Source organism: Leptodactylus fuscus, chromosome 6 (genome assembly GCF_031893055.1).
Source record: "Leptodactylus fuscus isolate aLepFus1 chromosome 6, aLepFus1.hap2, whole genome shotgun sequence".
Lineage (NCBI taxonomy): Eukaryota > Metazoa > Chordata > Amphibia > Anura > Leptodactylidae > Leptodactylus > Leptodactylus fuscus.
This window is the reverse complement of record NC_134270.1, coordinates 123,355,851-123,377,283: the sequence shown is the minus strand read 5'-3', so window position 1 is coordinate 123,377,283 and position 21,433 is coordinate 123,355,851. Positions and strand designations below refer to the sequence as shown.

The 21,433-nt window shown below is 40.5% G+C and overlaps 1 protein-coding gene across 1 annotated transcript; it reads right to left on the bottom strand.

Moving 5' to 3' along the window:
* Positions 1 to 16,108: 16,108 nt before the first annotated feature.
* On the bottom strand, positions 16,109 to 21,152 carry LOC142209372 (keratin, type I cytoskeletal 19-like). The gene is made up of 7 exons (XM_075278346.1): positions 20,676 to 21,152; positions 20,513 to 20,595; positions 19,537 to 19,693; positions 18,946 to 19,107; positions 17,775 to 17,900; positions 17,311 to 17,531; positions 16,109 to 16,361 (listed from the first exon to the last, which is right to left on the bottom strand). The coding sequence occupies exons 1-7, from the start codon at positions 21,150 to 21,152 to the stop codon at positions 16,274 to 16,276; spliced, it is 1,314 nt and encodes a 437-aa protein (XP_075134447.1). The 3' UTR covers positions 16,109 to 16,273.
* Between the last annotated feature and the right edge of the window lie 281 nt (positions 21,153 to 21,433).

Below are 21,433 nucleotides of genomic sequence, written 5' to 3'. Positions count from 1 at the left end.
GTTTTCTGGTAGGATTCCTGTAGACAACAGTCTTGAGAAGTAGAGACTTTTACTTGTTCTTGAACTCAACTTCATGATTCTTCTTTCCTCCAGACCTCTTTATATAGGCAGTCGATTCATTGAAGCTAGGTCACTTTATAGGTATTTTATAGGCATCTGAGTCCTATTTGGCTTGTCTGGCATCTGTCTGAGAAAATCTAAAGCAACCTATCATGACTGACAGTGTTTATTAGTTTATATACCCCATAATAGTAAAGATCTAACATACATGTTCATTATAAATTTGTTTTATTAGCATAACTCTTTATTAAGTAATCATAAAATAGTAAGTATGCATATTACTAACAGCATTACATATGGAACAAATAAGCATTCTCTGAATAAAATGCTAAATCACAATGGTGGACCAATACAGGCTGTAGAGGAGGCTCACAAAGCTGCACCAAGAGGTCAGCAGGATCACTGGCAACATAAATAATGCCAGCCTACTCAATATCAATAAATGCACGAAAACCTGTGATATTTCCACAATGATGTAATAATGTGAGATGGAGCTTTATCACAACAATCTCTTTTGATACCCAAAGCAAGGATTTCAGGGGTTTGCACCACCCTCATTTTCTGAGGTTTACCTTAATTCGCAGTGTTGGGCCTTATGGGAAATCCAAACATTAGCATGGGTATTTTTAGACACCAATACCAGTTTTATGCTAGGTTCACACCTTCATTCAGATTTCCATTCAGGGAGTTCCCAAGTGGAAACCTAATCTGCTTAATAAACCTTTAGAAACACGTGGATCCCATAGACTATAATGTGGCATGCTGGGTTTCTGACTCAAAAGGGCAGAAAATGTGGAGAGGAAAGCAATGCTTGCAGGACTTTTCTCTTCATATTTTTAAAGGGGAACGGAGAACGGAACCCCCCAGTGGAGACCAGGTGTAGGTGTGAACCGATCCTCACTATAACTCTATTTTGTTGTGGTAAATTTTGTATGTTAGATACATGTAACCCCCTCACAGGAGTTAATAATGGTTATATGGCCATAAGAGTGCTATGCATGTTCTGATTGTTTGTATATGTTGTCATGTTTATACTGTATTCATTTGTGAAATGTTTTCAAGCTGTTGTTCTCTGGTATCACTTGTCCTTGTGAGTTGTGGTCTCCATATGGTTAATCATAGCACCACACAGTATAGTGGGTGGATCTGTAGCTGGAACAGGAAATAGTATTCTGTAAGCTGCCAAGGGAGAAGAAGCAAGTATTAGTGTGGAAGTAGCCATCTTGTGTTTCCGACACTGTGTGCTGTGATGAAGTGCTATAGCAGCAGCAGGGCAGAGAAACTGTGACAGAGCCCGGCATCACCATCAGTAAGAGGACAGGATTACATCAGGCTATGCAGAGCTACAACCCTGGCAGCCTGCACCTACCTCTACAAGGTAACTGAACTCCTGCAGGCAACCAGAAACTGGACCTGCAGACATGTTAGACTCTCTGCTAATACATGGGAAGGTTTCAGCCAGCTACAAGTCACTGTGCCACAGCTCACTGCTACAGGACAAGTGACCCAGCAGATGCCTGTTACAATAAATAAAGCAGTGAGTACTTCTACTGCTCCTGGCCTGAACATTGCCTTTCTTGCAGCTAAGCCCTGGGCAAAAGCTCCTAGTTATAGAGGAGCACTGACACCAACCCACTATCTCAGCCCAGGGACCTGCAGGTGTCTCAATACTCCAACCGGCGTCACATCTAGCTGACTCTATCTATTACCCTGTGCACCTCTCCTTGGAGTTCTGGTGCCTATAAGGTCACCGTTCAGTTTCCTGCGCGGTTCTCTCGGGGTGGTCACATACATCTCACAAAATACACAGCAGAATTCAACTTGAAGGATGCTCCATAATGTCTCCCAATCCAATAAGGGTATGTTCACATGGAGTTTTTTGGCAGCGGATTTTGAGGCGATATCCGCCTCAAAATTCGCCTGCCAACACGGCTCCCATTGATTTCAATGGGAGCCGCTTGCTTCTTTTTTCCGCTAGCTAGTAGCGGAAAAAAAGAAGCAGGATGACCTATGTTGCTGCGTATTCTGCAGCTGACTCAGCCATGTCACTTGCGGGGTGAGTCTCCCTCCTGATTAGTCCCATTCTTTCAGGCCTATTCCGGAGCAGACTTCCACAATGGGTTGCCGGTGCACTGCATTGGCATTCCATTGTGGCTAGTTGCGTATGTTCACATGCGGAATCCATTTTCGGCTTTATGAACATACCCTAATAATGCAGCATAATGACATTTACAGCTTGTGCTTGCATTAAGGCATTATATATCTAACTAAATGGGTCCATTCCTGATGCAGTTGCACTTTGCATATCCATAAAATATCATTATCTCTACGTAGCTTAATTTTTTGACTCTGACTTGTAAAGTGCTGCGGAATATGTTTACACTATATCAATAAAGTTATTGTTATTGCTTTTTGGTCACAAAAATATGTTTGTGTTCTTATTAAATGTCCCTATATCATTATTAGTATTGTTCCCTCCAAATAGGTATTTTGGACCTAGCAAACTCTATTGCATTGCATAATTATTTGCCAATCACAATAAAATACCCTGTCAATAAAATACTCGTCTTCCTATGACCACCCACTTGACAGTACAGAGCCTAATTAGCATATCAGGCACCTAAATTAACTGCACTGATTGCTTCGCAATGGGGGGGGGCTACAAAAATATTTCAACTGCATCAGAACCAGTAGAGAATAGTCTATTCGTGGATGAAAAGAACTGAAGATGTTGGATGTGGTAAAAGATCCTCTTTAAATAGTATAGTTCCGATTCCCTTACTTTTTGGAGGTTAACTGTCACATTTTTTTCCAGTCACCCAGATCCTTGCACCTTCCCTGGCTCTATATCCCCTGTGGTGCCTGATGTAAGAGACCAGTGATAGGGCCTCAGGGGTTATATCAGCTTCATGACACATTATGAGACCGATGTGACCCCAAGTATGAGATTCAATAATCAGTGATTGACGTTAGGCAGAAGCACTGAAGAGAACAAGAAGCTGTACCTGAGTCCAGGGAAGGTGAGTAACAGTGTTTTTGCTGCCACACTGTGCTCCTCCTCACATACACTTACCACTAACTGAAGGGTGCTAATGGGAAAGTACAGGTGCATCCCAAGAAACAGTGGTAAATGCATGTGTCCAGAAGCAACTGGTGGCAGCACTTCTGTGTTATGGTTTGTGGTATATGACTCTAGTATAGGGGTCATGAGACTTACAATTACTGCCCAACACTTCAAGCGCCTCATCTTTTATTTTTTTATTTTTTTTACCTCATCTTTTATTTATTTATTTTTCTTTAAATTGGCATGTCGTACAAGAAAGGTTACCCCTAGTCCTGGTCTTTTATTGGAGGAATCTAATTTAACGACATACCTAGGGTCTATTCAGAGCACCCCACAATTAACACGTGGTGTATTGTTTTGGTACATTTCATTGCACTCCTCATGGTATGATCTGTTAGCATAAACAGATGTTGCCTCCATACCTATGATACTTTCTGAAGGACTGACCCACTATCCAATGTGTATGGAAACTTCCTGGCTCCCCCCAGTGACAGAGGCCAAGGGGAAAAAATTTCAGGTATGTTGGGTTTAAAACTTGCCAGTAGGGTTGAGCCGATCTTGAGGTTTCAGGATCGATTTTAAAATCCGATTTCTGATCATTTTTCAGCCAATTGCGATCGTGAAATTTGCTTGATCACCAATTGGGATCCAATCTTTCCCGATCCTGATCGCTCAACCCTAGTCAATGCTTGTCTATGGGAAAAGTCACTTTTAGGGTTGAGCTGATCTTGAGATTTCAAAATCCGATTTCTGATCATGTTCCAGCCAATCGCAATCGTGAAATTTTCCCTATCGCCAATCGGCATCCGATCTTTTACGATTCCAATTGCTCAACCCTGCTTGCCAGTCAACTAAGCGTACATGTGAAAAGTTCAAGTGCTGTATCTAAGGATGGATAAGAAGATGTATGTGTAACATCTCTGCCTGTTCAGGCCTCTGCGCCACTCTCTGCTCGCGTGCTGCGGCGCAGGAGGCGTGTGCAGTTTGATAATCTGCTTAAAGTTTTTAGTTGCACTGTGTGAACACGGCTCTAGTTCTTAATTGGATTTGCACCACACCCGTCTTCTGCCAATGTTGCCTCTGTCCATTAAGTGTTTGATTTTGTCTTGCCTGTGATTGACAGTTTTCCTTCCTATCAGGTTCAGGGCGGGTTCTTCCTCCCCTATTTAGTCTTGGCTCACAGTCACACTGGTGCCAGTTATTGCCTCTTGCTTCTGGTATCTCTTGCTGTTTATTTACTTGTACTCTAATCCTTGACCTCTGGCTTCCCTACTGACAATTCTTTTGGACTTCGATTTGGCACTGCATCGCTCTCCTGTTACCGAACCCTGGCTAGCTGACCTCCCTTTGTTGTTGTTCGTCTTGTCTGCGTTTTGTGTTTCACGTATTCAGGGAGGGACTGTCTTCGTGGTTCTCGCTTATTACCTAGGATAGGGTCTGGCAATAGGAAGGGAAAGCGGGGGGCTTCAGCTTAGGGCTCACTGTCCCTTGTGCCCCTCCCTCCAGGGTTCACCAGCAGCTTCTGGGGAATTATCGTCTGCTATTCCCTAACAGTATGGATATCTTTAGCCTTCTTACTGGTCCAGTGGTTACCTACTGTGCCATCCAAAAAATCTGGGTCGTAACCACTTCTGTAAGTGTGGGTTTAACTTGCCTATGTACAGTATTGGAATTGTTCTGGCCATATTACATCTTTGTATTGAGTCATAGAGTTTTCCTTCAATTTATAACTAGAATGGTGGAATAATGGCTAGGGTTGGTGCCACAAAATGTCGAGAACGTGTTCAAATGACTTTGAAGGTTGGACGAAATGGTTATGTGTGACCATCTGGTTATTGAAGCAAAAAAGTTAGCATATAATTGGAAGAGATGGCCAAAATAAGGGGATGCATAAGACATCTTGTTAGACAGAACAAAGGAGCAGGAGTTGAAGGAATGGCAGACCACAGAGCAGAAACTCAACAATTACAGTGTTGACTTTATTTTTTAAGACTTTTCCAATTCACCCCCGCCATGCTGGAGATCAGGCTTTGGGCCAAATCCTAACTGACAGCAACTCAATTTTGCGTAATCTGTGCTTGGCGTTTATTACAATTTGTTTGTTCTTGTTTGTCCACCTGCTTTTTGATGATTGGTCACTAGGGTTGAGCCGATCTTGACTTTTCAGGATCGATTTTAAAATCCGATTTCCGATCATTTTTCATTCGAACCCGATCTCGATCCCAATTCCGATCCCAATGCAAGTCAATGGGATTTTTTATTAATTGGAGATCATATTTTAAAAGCAATCCTACCCCCTGGTGTCCACTTACCTCCAGAGATGGCTGGTCCTGTGCCTCGTGCCTTCATTCTTCGCCTCGCTGCTGCTCCACGCTGCTTTTCTTCCTTCGCTGCCCCCTCCCTGCCAGGTTAGGAGAGTATGGGCAGGTTAGGAGAGTGTGGGCGGGTACTGGGAGGGGAGACGTCACGTCTCCCCGCCCTGTACCCGCCCACACTCTAAGCCACAAGCCCCGCCTACCTAGCGCTTTAAACACTAACCTGGGAGGCGGGGCAGCGAGGCAAGAAGAAGGAGGGCACTGGAGCAGCCATCTCTAGAGGTAAGTAGCTGCTAGAGATTTCATTTAGCCTTCCATTCGAATGAATGGAGGCAGCCGGCGCGCAGGGGCTTAAGGCTGTGTGTCAGCTGCTTCCATTCATTCCTATGGAACTGCAGCGAAGCCTTCACACTGAATATACAGTGTATACTCAGTGTGAAGGCTAAGCAATGCATTGTGGGAAAAAGATCACCGATCTCGATCCCACATAAAAAGATTGTGTTCGGAATTCCGATCGCCGATCGGAATCCGATCTTTTCCGAACACGATCGCTCAACCCTATTGGTCACAGGTCCTCAATGAGATTGAAATTTGGGGACTTACCTAACCATGGACCAAAATTTCAATGTTTTGTTCACCAAGAAATTCATGTATCACTTTTTTACATTGTGCACCATCATTCTGGATAAAGCTTTGTTCATCACCAAATTGCTCTTGGATCACTGGGAGAAGTTCCTCTTGGAGGATGTCTAGATTAGACACATGGCCATGTATGTGATGTCACTCACATGAGAATATGGAAGTGAAGCTCATCTAAGTATCTGAAGCCCTGCAAATTGCATGGGTCCCATCTGTTATTCACGGTCTATCCTATGGATAGGTCATCAATATCATAGTCCTAGGAAACCCTTAAACAATGTCACAGAATGCTTCAGTGATCACCTATAATGTTTTTGTAAAATATTAGCAAATGTTTAGTTGTGATACAGTTCCAATACATGAAGCATTACATAATGTCTGCTATTGGAAAGATGTGCTGAGTCCCCCAGAGAAAGTGACAAGCCTTGACAATAGGACATTTGGAAATAGAAGGTCCTAGGCATAATGCCGCTAGGCTAAAACATAAATTAGAATTTGGGGATCATCTCATGTTTAACTAGAAAAAAATGACAGTAGAACAATGTAAGGATTATCTTACAGGTTTATTATGCAAGTGAAAAATATAGAACAGAAGCATAAGAGCTGGCAGAAAAACATCTCTAGAAACTCTCTTGATCATCTCAGATTCTCAATGGTCCAGAATGTACTAGAATGATTATGTGTTATGTAAGTCTGGTGTTATGCTCTACAAATATGACTACATGGGAATAGTCTACGGATGAGACGCCAGACCTAAAGGGATACCAGGGCAATGGTGAAATGACACATTCCTCCATGCCAGCACACTTTTTACCTCTCAGTAACCATTAGCAACCAATAGTCTGAAATAATTATTCACCTTCAAGCAATTTTAAACTATTATAGGTTAAAATTGTTGGAAGATGGAAACCTCACTAAAGATGGCCACACACATTTTATTTTGCCTTATATTGAAAAATATGGAAAGAATCAGAAGGATACTTCATATAGCATAGAGACTAGAGAAGAGCGAATCAAAGCTGACAAAGTGGAATTCAATCCGAATTTCAGGAAGACTTCAATTCACTTTGAAGCTGGATTTCCTCCTGCTTTGTGGTAGCGAATCACATTTTTTTCTAAAATGGAGGCTGCGCATGTTAGGACATGGGGAAAGGAACTCTGGGAATGAGGGATCACCCACAATGCCAATAGTGCAGCCAGTCGGCCCAATGATGTCAAAGCCATATAAATACCCTCCGCCATTTTAGTGTAAGGCATTTCATATTGTGCTTAGTGCAGGGAAAGAAATGAGCAGGTGCTAGGGAAAGTGCTAGAAACAAAAAAATATTTAGTGCAGGGAGTGACATGAGCAGGCAGGGGCTAGAGGAGTATTAGAAAGGATACGTAGTGCAGGGACAGACATTGGCAGGCAGGGGCTAGGGGAGTGTTAGAAAGGATACATAGTGCAGGGAGAGATGTTAGCAGGCAGGTGCTAGAGAGAGTGTTAGAAATGATACTTAGTGCAGGGAGCGACATTGGCAGGCAGGGGCTAGGGGAGTGTTAGAAATGATACTTAGTGCAGGGAGCGACATTGGCATGCAGGGGCTAGGGGAGTGTTAGAAAGGATACATAGTGCAGGGAGAGATGTGAGCAGGCAGGGGCTAGGTGAGTGTTAGAAATGAAAAATACTTAGTGCAGGGAGCGACATGAGCAGGCAGGGACTAAGGAGAGTGTTAGAAATGATACTTAGTGTAGGGAGCTATGTGAGTAGGCAGGGGCTAGGGGGAGTGTTAGAAACAAAAAACACAACAAAACTCTGTTATAAAGCAGCTATATGTTATAAAGCAGAAAGCAGTTATATGTACTATACAGACTTTTTGCAGCCAGGAAATAGCTGTTTTTTAATGCTATAAATTAATTCAGATAGAATCAAATCTTTTGAGAAATTCGACAAAGCGGCTGAATTGAATTTTTGAAAACTTCACTCATCTGTAATAAAGACACCTAAAAATATGTTACAAGTCTCCTGCTTGACCTGGTTGGCTTTGTATAGTAGATGATTGAAAGAAAACCCTATTCCAGATGCTTCAGTTACCATTCGTACCTAAGACACCAGCCCAAATATGTCCACCCCTGTTACATTCATATATATCATACTTTTTGCTTCTGCCAGAACCAGGGGATGTCAGATGTCTATGCTATAGGAAAATTCTTTTTCACATAGTATTCTAGTTTTAACTTGCATGTACATTTAATGAGCTTTTTTGGCCAAAATTATAGAATGTGTATGGTCATCTTTAGTTTCTGAATAAACAAGTACCAGTCCAATAATATTCCCTTTTACTAAGTCGTCACTTACCATTAACCATCTACTTGTGTGTCTTCCAGCCTAGAGTAGAACCACAGCATGGCAAATTTTTTTCCCCAGGTATGTTTTTGGCCTAGTTATTTAATTTATTTTGTTATTATTATTATTATTATTATTATTATTATTATATTGGACATGAAAAATTGTGTGACTGTAAAGCATAACAAACTGCAATGAGAACTAAAGGGGTCCCCTACAGTGGATGCTGGTTAAAGATTAGACAGGGAGTATTTCTAAGGGTTGGTTCACATTTGCTTTTGTATTCCGTATGGGAAGAGTCCGCATGGAGACCCCGAACGGAATACAATAGCAATTGCAAGCGCTGTGCTGTCAAAGCGCATGGACCCCATAGACTATAATGGGGTTCATACGCTTTGACAGCACAGCGCTTGCAATTGCGATTGTATTCTGTCTGGGGGGTCTCCATGCGGACTCTCCCCTGATGGAATACATACGCTAGTGGGTGGGTTTGAAGCTGAACCTAGACACAAGAACGATTGTTAGTAATAGGAACACAGATATTCCTTTGGTTCTAAAAGATAGAGAACTTGTTTCCTCTAGGGAAGTAAATCCTCTATCAAGGGAAATTTTCATTAGAACTACAATATATTCCAATTAGAGCATCAGTGAGGGGCATTTAAATGAGGGGCAGTAGAGTGTCCAATTGTACAGTCATGGCCAAAAGTTTTGAGAATGATACAAATATTATTTTTTACAAAGTCTACTGCTTCAGTTTTCCTAATGGCAATTTGCATATACTCCAGAATATTATAAAGAGTGATCAGCTTAACAGCAATTACTTGCAAAGTCAATATTTGCCTAGAAAATGAACTTTATCCCCCAAAACACATTTCAACATCATTGCAGCTCTGCCTTAAAAGGACCAGCTAACATCGTTTCAGTGATTGCTCCATTAACACAGGTGTGGGTGTTGATGAGGACAGGGCTGGAGATCAATCTGTCATGATTAAGTAAGAATGTCACCACTGGACACTTTAAAAGGAGGCTGGTGCTTGGCATCATTGTTTCTCTTCTGTTAACCATGGTTATCTCTAAAGAAACATGTGCAGTCATCATTGCACTGCACAAAAATGGCCTAACAGGGAAGAGTATCGCAGCTAGAAAGATTGCACCTCAGTCAACAATCTATCGCATCATCAAGAACTTCAAGGAGAGAGGTTCCATTGTTGGCAAAAAGGCTCCAGGGTGCCCAAGAAAGACCAGCAAGCGCCAGGACCATCTCTTAAAAGTGTTTCAGCTGCGGGATCGGGCTACCAGCAGTGCAGAGCTTGCTGAGGAATGGCAGCAGGCAGGTGTGAGTGCATCTGCACTCACTGTGAGGCGGAGACTCTTGGAGCAAGGCCTGGTTTCAAGGAGGGCAGCAAAGAAGCCACTTCTCTCCAGAAAAAACATCAGGGACAGACTGATATTCTGCAAAAGGTACAGGGAGTGGACTGCTGAGGACTGGGGTAAAGTCATTTTCTCTGATGAATCCCCTTTTCGATTGTTTGGGACATCTGGAAAACAGCTTATTCGGAGAAGACGAGGTGAGCGCTACCACCAGTCTTGTCTCATGCCAACTGTAAAGCATCCTGAAACCATTCATGTGTGGGGTTGCTTCTCAGCCAAGGGAATCGGCTCTCTCACAGTCTTGCCTAAAAACACAGCCATGAATAAAGAATGGTACCAGAATGTCCTCCAAGATCAACTTCTCCCAACTGTCCAAGAGCAGCTTGGCGATCAACAATGCCTTTTCCAGCATGATGGAGCACCTTGCCATAAAGCAAAGGTGATAACTAAATGGCTCAGGGAACAAAACATAGAGATTTTGGGTCCATGGCCTGGAAACTCCCCAGATCTTAATCCCATTGAGAACTTGTGGAAAATCATCAAGAGCCGGGTGGGCAAACAAAAACCTACAAATTCTGACAAAATGCAAGCATTGATTGTGCAAGAATGGACTGCTATCAGTCAGGATTTGGTCCAGAAGTTGATTGAGAGCATGCCAGGGAGAATTGCAGAGGTCCTGAAGAGGAAGGGTCAACACTGCAAATATTGCAACGCTGCATTAACTCATTCTAACTGTCAATATAAGCTTTTGTTACTCATAATATGATTGCAATTATATTTCTGTATGTGATAAAAACATCTGACAAACACACATAAAAACCAGAGGGCAGAAGATCATGTGAAAATATAATATTTGTGTCATTCTCAAAACTTTTGGCCATGACTGTACACACCACCAAAACTCTATTATGGTTTTGCATATATTCCCTTTTTTAACTCCTTAAAGGGGTTGTGCAGTATTTTGAAAATATGGCTGCTCAGGAAGAGACATCATGTCTATTGGTCTCATGGCCATGCTGCAGCTCAGTCTCATTCATTTTAGTGGGATGGAGATGTGGCATTGCCATGTGACCAATGGAAATGATGCCACATGATGTCACTTCCTGCACCGCCCTTTGAAAGACACAGGCTACTTAATGATACAGTAATTATTTTTACTTCTTCAATGCTATTTTTTTTTTTACTTTTTATTTTTCTGCTTACATGCATGAAAGTTTTTTTTCAGTATGAGCTGTATTTTTTAATTACAGAAATGTAATTGGATTCAATTATATATATTTTTTTTTTTCATTTTTGGAGTGTCGAAGTAAGGAGAAATTCCATCATTATTTTTTAGACTTTACTTGCACTATTTATCTTAAATTATATTATAATTGTATTTTTTGGGAGGTTACAATTATGGTGATAATTTATTTATTATTTTTTACAGTTTTCTTTTTTTACACAATAACATTTATTTTACAAACTTATTTGGTTTTATGTCGCCTTATTCTGTATTCTGAGAGCTCTAACTTTTTTTTTTTACATTTTGACTAACTTTGCTACATAAGAGCTTGCTTTTCACCATATTACTTTTCAGTTTTGTCATTTTTGGGACTTTTAGAACTCTTTTATGTCATTTTTGTTTCATGTTTTGCTGTTCATTGGAAGGCAAGATGAACCAAAAAACTATAAATCTTTCACAGTTTTTAGGTTTTGTTTTACAATGCTTACTATGCTAGGTAGACAAAAAGATAATATCTTTGTACATTGTTCACTGACTTTCCAACTATATAGACACTCTAGATCACTGTAGGAGTAAATACTAAAACATAACTTTCCCCTCAGGAAACCAGGGACCTCTAAAGTAAATGGGGAGGACCTGGTAACTTAGTATAGTAGAGAAATTGGAGACTAAATAACCCTGGGGCCGTGCTGTATCTGGGCTCCTATGAGGCTGTAAGGTAGACAGTTTGACTAACACTACACAGGGAGAGATGAAACTACGGCTTGTGGCTAGGCTGCAGTGCTAGGAAGTGCTCCAGACCTTATTACTGGTATACTGTGGATGCAATGCTAAATACAGGCTCCACAATATAGAAATACCTAGCAGCATATGTGAACATCACTGCAAAATGTTGTGATAAATGGAGCTATTTAAGGTCTGGCTGGGACCTGTTGTGCCACAGCCAGCCTTGCATATGTAGTAAATAGACCACAGAGCTTTCATTCACCTGGTGGGAGATGTTGATTGCTACCTGATCAACTGGGTCTCTGGTCTCTGCACTTGTTAGTACCCAGATATCAAGGGGTAAACTGTGTGGTTCTCAACAAACTATCTGAGAGCTACATATGGGAAAAAGTTATTTTGTAGATGACTGTATAGGGAAGGCAATACAAATACTAATTGTTGCCTGATAATAGTGAAGTCATACTGCATTTGTGTTATCATTTTACTTAGGCCAATTTTAAACAAATATTAGTAAAAGTTATGTTTTAGTATTTACTCCTACAGTGATCTAGTTTAGTACCTTGAGTAAATTACCCGTCAGTATATACTCTATATAGACACTCTGGTCAATAGCTACATCATATCTAAGTTGTTACGGCAGTTGTAAGCACGGTTGACCTTGTGCTAAGCGGTTGCCGATAATGAGTGGCATTAGTGGCACACGAGGGACACATGGAAGTCATCTGTGTGTTGCCTCTGCTGTGCTTATGCAGGCTCTTTCATTCAATGAATAGGAGCCGTGGAAGCAGGGCAGAAAAATTGGACAGGAAAAGGACGTGTTCCATATTTTGTGGCCCAGAGTGCCAGTCCGCACACGTGACCTTGTAATTCACCATTAGAAATGGATGGGTCAGTGTGCTATCCAGGAAAAACCCAGATACCACACTGACCTTTCATATGGTCATATGCAAGGGGGCTTAGACAAATGAAGGTGGTTCCCAGTTTTCTTAATCCCCTCAACCCCCTTACTCATAATGCAATTTCAGGATCTTAAGCAGATGTCATGGCAGCTGGAGTCTAGTAAAGGCCCTCAAGTCTGCCTTCTTGGGGGGCATTCACACGGAGGTAGTTGGCGCTGATTCTGGAGTGATAACTCGCCTCAGAATCCGCGCTGAACCCATTTAACTCAATGGGGAAAAAGCCTCCCATTGATTTCAATGGGTTCCACGCGGAAAACGGAACCCACTGAAGTCAATAGGAGGCTTTATTTCTGCGCTGATTCTGACGCGAGTTATCGCACCAGAATCAGCGCCAACTTCCTCCGTGTGAATTCCCCCTTAGTACTCCTGTTACATCCTTGCCAGAAGCAGGTTGTAATAGGATTACAATGAACAACTGATATATTGCAATGTAATATAGAAACGATCAAGCAATTGCACAGTATGGAAAATATGGAAAATAAAATTCAATACAGTTTTTTTTACACATTTAACAAAAACATATTAAACACTAAAAAATAAACTTCTTAGGTAAAAATATAAACAATTAAAAATAATTGATATCACTACTAAATGTCAACTCTTAAAATATCATTTTATGCTTCATTCACACGTTTGCGGCCTCTCCGTCGTGAATCCGCACTTTTGGACGGAGACCAAAGTCACACATACAGGACTTTGTGTCCATCCAAAATATGTGGATTCACATCGGAGAAGCTGCAAACGGACACCTGCAGATTGTTTTAAAAACTCATTGATGTGAATGGGTTTTTAAAGGGGCCATTTGCAAACCGTTCCCAATCTGCTTTTCTGATATTAAGGCAGTTTTTGGTCACCTCACCTTCCCAAAAAATTTAAATAAAAATGGATCCAAAAGTCACATGAAAACAAAATCAACCCATTATACAATTTTGCCATTTTTTTTTAAAAAAAGTATATAGTGAGAGAAAACATTTTTTTTTTTTTTTTGTATGGCAGGGGTGAAAAAATTACAGCAAAATTAAACCTGTGCAATAATTCTGAACTTTTTGTGGAAATATAAGAAGTTTTTAATTTTGACTTGGTCTGGGGTCTATAGTTATCTTTGGGATAATATTCATTTTCGAGCCTGTGTTTGTTTTGGGATCTCTTTTTATTTTGGGTTATATATGTAATCTGGGGTCTCAATTCCGAGAACCTATCGATGTGTTATACTACAGGTTAGGGCGCCATGAATCTGCTGACAGGTTCCCTTTAACGTTTGCTTTACCAATGACAGTATCATGATTTCATATTATTGCTTGTGAGAAAACACATTGACAATGGGAGCCGTTCACTTCTTTTTTCCGCTAACAGTGTTGTGCTGCTTCTGGAAAAAAGAAGCGACCTGCCCTTTCTTGCCGCAGATTCCGTGGCGGAATCCACCACAGCATCCGCGGCGTGAACACTCCCTCCCAACTAGGCCCATTAATTTCGGCCTAATCCATAGCGGAATGATGCGACTGGATGCCGATGCACTGCACTGGAATCCAGTCGCGGCTAGCTGTTTTTTGGACCGGATTCTGAGGCGGCCTCTGCGTCAAAATCCGGTCCAAAAATCCCCGTGTGAACTTACCTGTATAGTACTTCACAGGGTAGAAAGTGGTTTAACACTAAGGCCCCACATAGTGAGCTGCACCCAAAAAGTGCTGTAGAAAAGTCTGTGACAGAAACATGTCACGTTTTTTTCTGCAATGTTTTCTACAGAAAGTTCACAGAGTTTTCCTCTTTGGCCTTCCTGCTATACCTATGTGGAAAGCACCAACATTTTCATAGGTATAATGTCATGCTACCATGTGCAAAAACACAAGCATTATAGAAATTGCAGCATTTCTGCTGCAGATTTTTTTGCGATGCGTGGATGGGATTAGCCAGGACTCCATCCACTTTTCAGTTAATGTGAAACAGAGCATTTTTAGCCATGGCCAAAATGCTGCGTGTTCACAACATGGGGCCCGGGCCTAAACGGGTTATTTTCTTTCTAATATTGATGGCCTAATCTTAGGGTAGGTCATCAATATTATTTCTGTGAGAGTCTGACATTTGTGACCGCCGCAGATCAGCTGCTCTATTGAAGCCTACCAGCTAGAACGGCAGTAACTAAAACCACCGTTGTACTTGTGAGTGGGCAGTGCAGACATGCAAGGAGTATAAATATTACCAGGAGCCATGGTGTACAGAAACAAATGATCTGCTTTTGGACCATTGCAGATCTAAGATAGGCCATCAAAATTAGAAAATAAATATCCCTTTTATGTGGTTGTCAATGATTAGAAAACCATGGCTGTATTCTCCAAAAAACAGCATTGTGCCTGTACACAAATAGTGTATAAAATTGTAGCCGATCTCTTTAACGGCAATGGATCTGAGTTGTAACACAAGATTCAAGTTGTGGACAGATTTGGCACTGTGCTTGCAAAATATATATATATATATATATATATATATATATATATATATATATATACACACAAATATGTTTTCTAATCCTGTATAACTCTTTTGAAGAGGACCTTTCGTGTCCTCATAAATGTGCAGTATTATATACCAATAGAAATCTGACAGTGCACTGTAGGCTTATGAGCCCTGATGCAGGAGATATCGGTACTGTTACAGGTACTGTTTGTTTCGGCACCAATATCTCCCCACTGTCAGAAAAGCAGGCCTTACAGTTCAGCATCATCCCTGGGCTGAAGGTAACACCCCCCCTGACAGTACTCTTTCATAGATTTGTACTGTCAGGGGGGCGTTCCTTAGCATCCAGTGATGACGCTGAGCCATAAGGCCCACCTTTCTGACAGTAGGGAAATATTGGTGCCGAAACTAATGGCAACAATATCTCCAGCATCGGAGCGCATATTGTGAAAGCCAACAGTGCACTGAATTCAATGCACCATCGACTTTCTAGCAGTATATAATACTGCACATCTATGAGGACGTTAAGGTCCTCTGTAATATTTCAAAGTGATAGGTTCTCTGAAAGGTAAAATAATGATATTACGTGTGATTATGAATACTCATTCAACATGTATAAAACGTAGTTGGGAAATATTTACAATTCAGAAATATATACATTCTGTACATATCTAATAACCTTAACAACACTATTATGCACACATTAACATACGCATAGTATATAGAAATATGAAGGTATTCCCGAGAACTGTTCTGCCACTGCCTTTCTACATTAAGACACACATTAACCTACTACTTGTATCCCACTGAGAGGCAGTTTGGGAAGTCAACCATTATCTTTTGAGCTGTCTTTCTGTCTACCAGAAGTTGTGAAGACTGCCTGTAGTGGACTGACATCAAAAATAACTTGGGTTGACTTATTATACTGTATGAGAAAGAGGAACTGTATCTGCGAGTTATATCTCAAGATTTTCTCACCATAACCCATCCCTAAGCTGTGACCATAGGCTGAGTTGTGGAGAAAACAATGTCATAAATGAATGTGTATCTCCAGTTTTACGTGTGCCACATACTAAACCATACTGAAAGAGAAGTAAAGTAGGACATGGAAAAAGTAGTCATGAAGCTTTATCATTTTCACTCGGTTGATGTTTGTTCTGATGTATCTTCATCACTGTCATACCAGAACTCACCGGTCTCATATGTCTTTTTCCAAGGTGAATTCCTAGAAGACAAGGAGTTGTCACAAGTTACAATACTTAACATATCCTAAAGGCCTTCGTCTCCCAGCTTTTACTGGTTGGATTGGTTAAAATGTGTATCACGATGGAGCTTATAACATTGACCAAATGTGCAATCTAATCGGTGGACACTTTTCTAAATACAGTACATGGAACGTCATTGTCATGCATGTTAGAAATGTTTCCATTTACCATCTCTTGCTTCTATGGAATAATGTGTTGGAACTTCGTATGAAGAGAACAGAATTAACAATATGGTATGAACATAAATCCGGCATCACCTCAACGCAAGATACTAAACAGTGGTGGTCAATCCAACATGCCGTAGGGTCATCAAAAATGGCCCTGACTTTATCAACATTTAATAGGCTGATTTAATAGGGCAAGGCCAAAAAATATTCAAAAATGGAATTAACTGTTATTTTAACAAAATACATATGTAGGGAACACAAACTGCGAGTCTACTGTACAACAAAGAGTCCATGCATAGGTTCATAAAGTTAGACACAGCACAACTCTAGGAAATAAGAAGTATATCACAGCGCCCCCGGGCTCCATAACAATATAGAATTTATTCTGTTATCTATGGTAAAGCAGGCAGAATGCACTGATACAGAAATGGCTATGCCTGGGGGAACACAGAGGCTCAGTGGTTAGTGCAGTCCTGAGTTTGAATCCTGCTAAGGACAACATCTGTAAGGAGTTTGTATGTTTCCTTGTATTTGTGTGGATTTCCTCCAGTTCTCCAAAGACATACTGATAGTATTTTGTTTTGTTTTTTATTTAATACTTGATTTAATTCTCCTGTATTGCAATGTACTATAGCTTGCAATCTATATATGTAAGACTTTGACTCTGACCCTGATACCTGTTTAGTACCTCTCCCCATCACCATGTCAGTACATCAATCAAATCCCAGTGCTGCATACATACATATTTTTGTGTTTTTCCAGGAGGTGATTGTAGGCATCTATTTCCTTCTCCAGTGATGTTTTCAGATCCATGGAGACATTATACTCAATGTGTAATTGTTTCAACTTAGATTTGATGTCTTCCAGATGAGATTCATTCATATTGATCATGCCTTGTAGATAACTGAGGTAGGAGTCGTAATGCTCACTTATCTCTGTGAGTGCACACTCATGAGCTGTGACCTGTATGAAAGTGATATATTAAGAGATCATATTTATTATTATCATGCGGGTTGTGGTTAAGACATTTGCTACATAAGCATATTGCCTGGTTCTTTCAGGAATGGCAAATATAGTAACACAGATAACACCTATATCTCTGGTGTAATCCCATAATACAGAACACATTAGATTCTTCCCTGAATTTGCCTCTCGCACACTGAACAAGACAGACCATTGTAAATTCCATTTAATCTGAATTCTTACCATACTTCGCTGTTTCCTTAGCTCTGTCTCTAGTGTGTGCACATACAGCTTCAATTCCATTATTTCATTACTGGATAGTTGGAGTTCTTCGATGCCAGAAGATACTTCATAGGACAGTTCAGAGGTCTAGAGAAAAAAGAGAAATAATACATGTAAAGAGTCATTCCATAGGAAAGAAATCAATCACTTGGACCCCAACCACCATTAGAATGATGCCCATCCATGTTTCTCTAGACATAGACTCAGTTTTCCATATGTTTGCTCCTCCTGGTAGAACAGCTACGATCCTTTCCATGGGTCAGACTCTTATTACAAGGGAACGCCATCCATGCAATAATCCTACAAAAACTCTTGAATTACATCCCTGTAATGGCATAAGAATGACTGTATGAATGTGGAAGGGAGGCTTTAGGTTACATGATTTACACAGGTTGCAGCTATAGGGATTAGGATGCAGCTGTTACAAATGGGTTATGATGATAAGTGGGTCGAAAGGCCCTCTTACCACATTACTGGACATCAGTATGGAACAGACTTGGACTGGCTCACGGGCAAACAGATGAATTCACCAGTAGGCCCCTGAGTTAGGTGGGCCCTCAGCTCAACCTGGCAAGGCACAGTGCATTCACTATACCTCATACTGAAACTCATTGCATAGTATCTCAACCAGGTTAAGCATCACTATAATATACTAGGTAGATTATTTGCAACTACCCAGTTTACTCTTATATACTATAGATACACTGGGTGAGATTACATCTAGGTGCAGAGTCAGACCAACCAGTATCCTTCCTCCCTGAAACCACTATCCTTCTTCTCAACCATATTGCCGGGACCCCCAATAACCAGTCATCCTGCAGCATCTTGCTGCTACCCGAAGGTTACTGCTATATAGGAACATATCCTTTGCTCTCAGAGCTGAATGGGTCGTAAGTCAAAGCAACAGCAAGACAACAGACTACTGACAGTGCCCTCGGACAGAAACAAGAGGCAAGGGCTAGGCAGCAAGCCACTGGAAATATTTACATGTAGCTATACATTGGCCCCACATAAATTTTACTGGTGGGCCCTAGGCACCCAAGTCCAACTCTGAAATGGAACAGGGGAGTATGTTGCATATCATACCTTAATGCCAAGGACCTTGAAGCTACGTTCATGATGATTTGCTTACCATTTCATGGAACATTTTCTCAACATCATCAAAGTTTCTTTCCATCAGGGTTTCGTATTCATTTCGGATGTCAGACAAGGCTGCATTTAGATCTATGGAAGGTGCAGCCTCTACTTCTACAGCAACTCTGGTTCCTAGCTGAGCTTGAAGAAAGGTTATCTCCTGCAGAGTCATCAAATAATATTTTACATATTGATACATACAGTAAGAGTAAGAAAAGCCTACTTTTTACACTAATTTACATTTTCATGTATCTCCTTTATAGAATGTTTTACTGGTTTATGAACTAAGGTTTATGGCCAGCTTCAAGGGGTTTTGTTGCTCTGTAGATAATGTATACTTATTGGGTGTTTTCAATTGGTCTTCATGGGGTCTACAGAGAGTCCTGCTACATCAATACTTGAAAATAAAATTAATAATAATAAATAATAATAATAATAGATGCAGTAAAAGAAAGTAAGTATAACACTTAAGAGGAAGTCAAAGGGACTTACGGAATAGAATCAGTCAATATGCTATAATGGATGTCTGGCTGTATTTATGTATTTATGACTTCCACTCATAACCTCAGTCAACATTTATTCTTCTTACCTCTTGGCTCCTTTTCTTTACTTGAAGAAGCTCCTGTTCCAAGTGTTCTATGTACAAATCAAGTTTCTGACTCTCTTCATGTATGTTTTCCAGTAATTCATAGTCATTGCATAACTCCTCTTCAGCCTTAGTCTTTGTGATAAGCTCTATCTCATATCTTCAAAGAACATGAAGAATTACTGTAAATCCCCAATAATATCACAGTACGTCATCAGTATAACCAGACTGTCGAGATGCACACAGCTGGGTAAATATGGAGCTGAGATAGGGAATTGACACTGAACTTACAAAGCAAATCTCTAAATTTCTAGAAATTAAAAATTCAACTTTTGACAAAATTGGACACAGCTGTCATGAGACAGACAGGGTTTGTACCAGAAATATTTCAATTATTTCTACTGGAGACCAATGATCATGTCTACAGGTCACACATTGTATCCAGTGGTGATATTAATGTCTAAGAACTGCGCCTACTGACTCTAAATCAGTTTCAAGGCTTGTTGTCTCCTACTGGGCCTTTAGGAACCATTGAATCTGTACCCAACAGAGGATCCAATGGTATTCTATTGGTTGAGTTGAACCGTGTGCACAGATACCTCACAGCGATCATACAATGAAACTTGTCTCTCTACCCATGTAAGATCACCCATATTTCCATGTATGCATTTGGTAATACACCTACTTTTTCTGAAGACCTTACGGTAATTATTTTATGACACTTGTGGATCAATCATTCAGGGAGCAAATAATTGGCTCCAATTCTATTTTAAATTGGTCTGGACCTTTAGATCCGTTATTTTGTAAAATCTAGATCCACTAGATCTCCTGGTATTCTGGGCAGCTAGTCCAACTTCGGGCATAGATACCTTCTGCAGTGAAGCCATGGTCAAGCTTTGTTTTCTGCTAAATGACCCATACTAACATGCATGCATTCAATGTTATACCTCCGTTTTTCTAAAGACATAGTAACACTTACTTTTGGGCATAGCCATCAGCAGTCCTTTGACTATCCTCTATCTCCTGGGTAATCTTGGCATTATGAGCACTGACCGAGCGTACCTTCAGAAAAATAATAAAATATATTATAGGCCCTATGCTATGAAAGATTTCTAAATGAAATATATAAAACCTGTCCATACCTGGTTCTGGAGATCCATAATATCATTAAAGTACTGACTACAATCAGGGAAAACAAGGCCTTCATTTTCTGTATACCAGTCGCAGATTTTCTCTTCTAATAACTCATTCTCCTTCTCCAGTGACTTGACGTTTTCCAGATAAGATGCTAGGCGATCATTGAGTGACTGCATAGTCTTCTTCTCATTGAAGTTTAATAAATCGTTATTCTTGGAGGGATTGCAGCCGTCGAAATTACTCATGTGAGACCTGTATACAGCATAACTACTTCCAGTTGACCGTCCATAAGATGAGTCTTTGAATGATCCATTTACATTGTGTACTCTATAGTAAGCTCCATTTTGAAGAACATTCATCTCTTGAGGTTTGTTGACATTGCGGTCTCTATCTAAAGAAAGATGAGTTCTGTATATAGGATAACCCACATACTCCTCACTAGTCTTGGTCCGAAAGAAAGGCTGGAAAATTCTGTAGCTCATGATGTTCCCACTACTGTAGCAGATGGGAGGACACCAAACACTAGAACCTATATTTTAAGTGATGCTGTTCCTCTCCTCAGCTTCTCTTTTATATGAAGCATAAATGGATATGAGATCATATTTATGTGAACTGAGCATATAAAGATCTCCTAAAGTCATGAGTGTCATTGTGAAGTCATTTATGAGATTACTAAACAAAAAAAGAGCTTGAAACTCAGATTATTACTTGTTTTTTTACTCTATATATATTAATGACTTTACACATCACATGAACATCCCAA

Coding starts and splice junctions, on each gene's coding strand:
- LOC142209372 (XM_075278346.1), bottom strand. CDS start 21,152: ATGAGCTACAGAATTTTCCAGCCTTTCTTTCGGACCAAGACTAGTGAG. Junction 17,901..18,945: donor AGAAAATGTTCCATGAAATG/GTAAGCAAATCA, acceptor TTTTTTCTCTAG/ACCTCTGAACTGTCCTATGA. Junction 17,532..17,774: donor TAAGGAAACAGCGAAGTATG/GTAAGAATTCAG, acceptor ACTTTCATACAG/GTCACAGCTCATGAGTGTGC.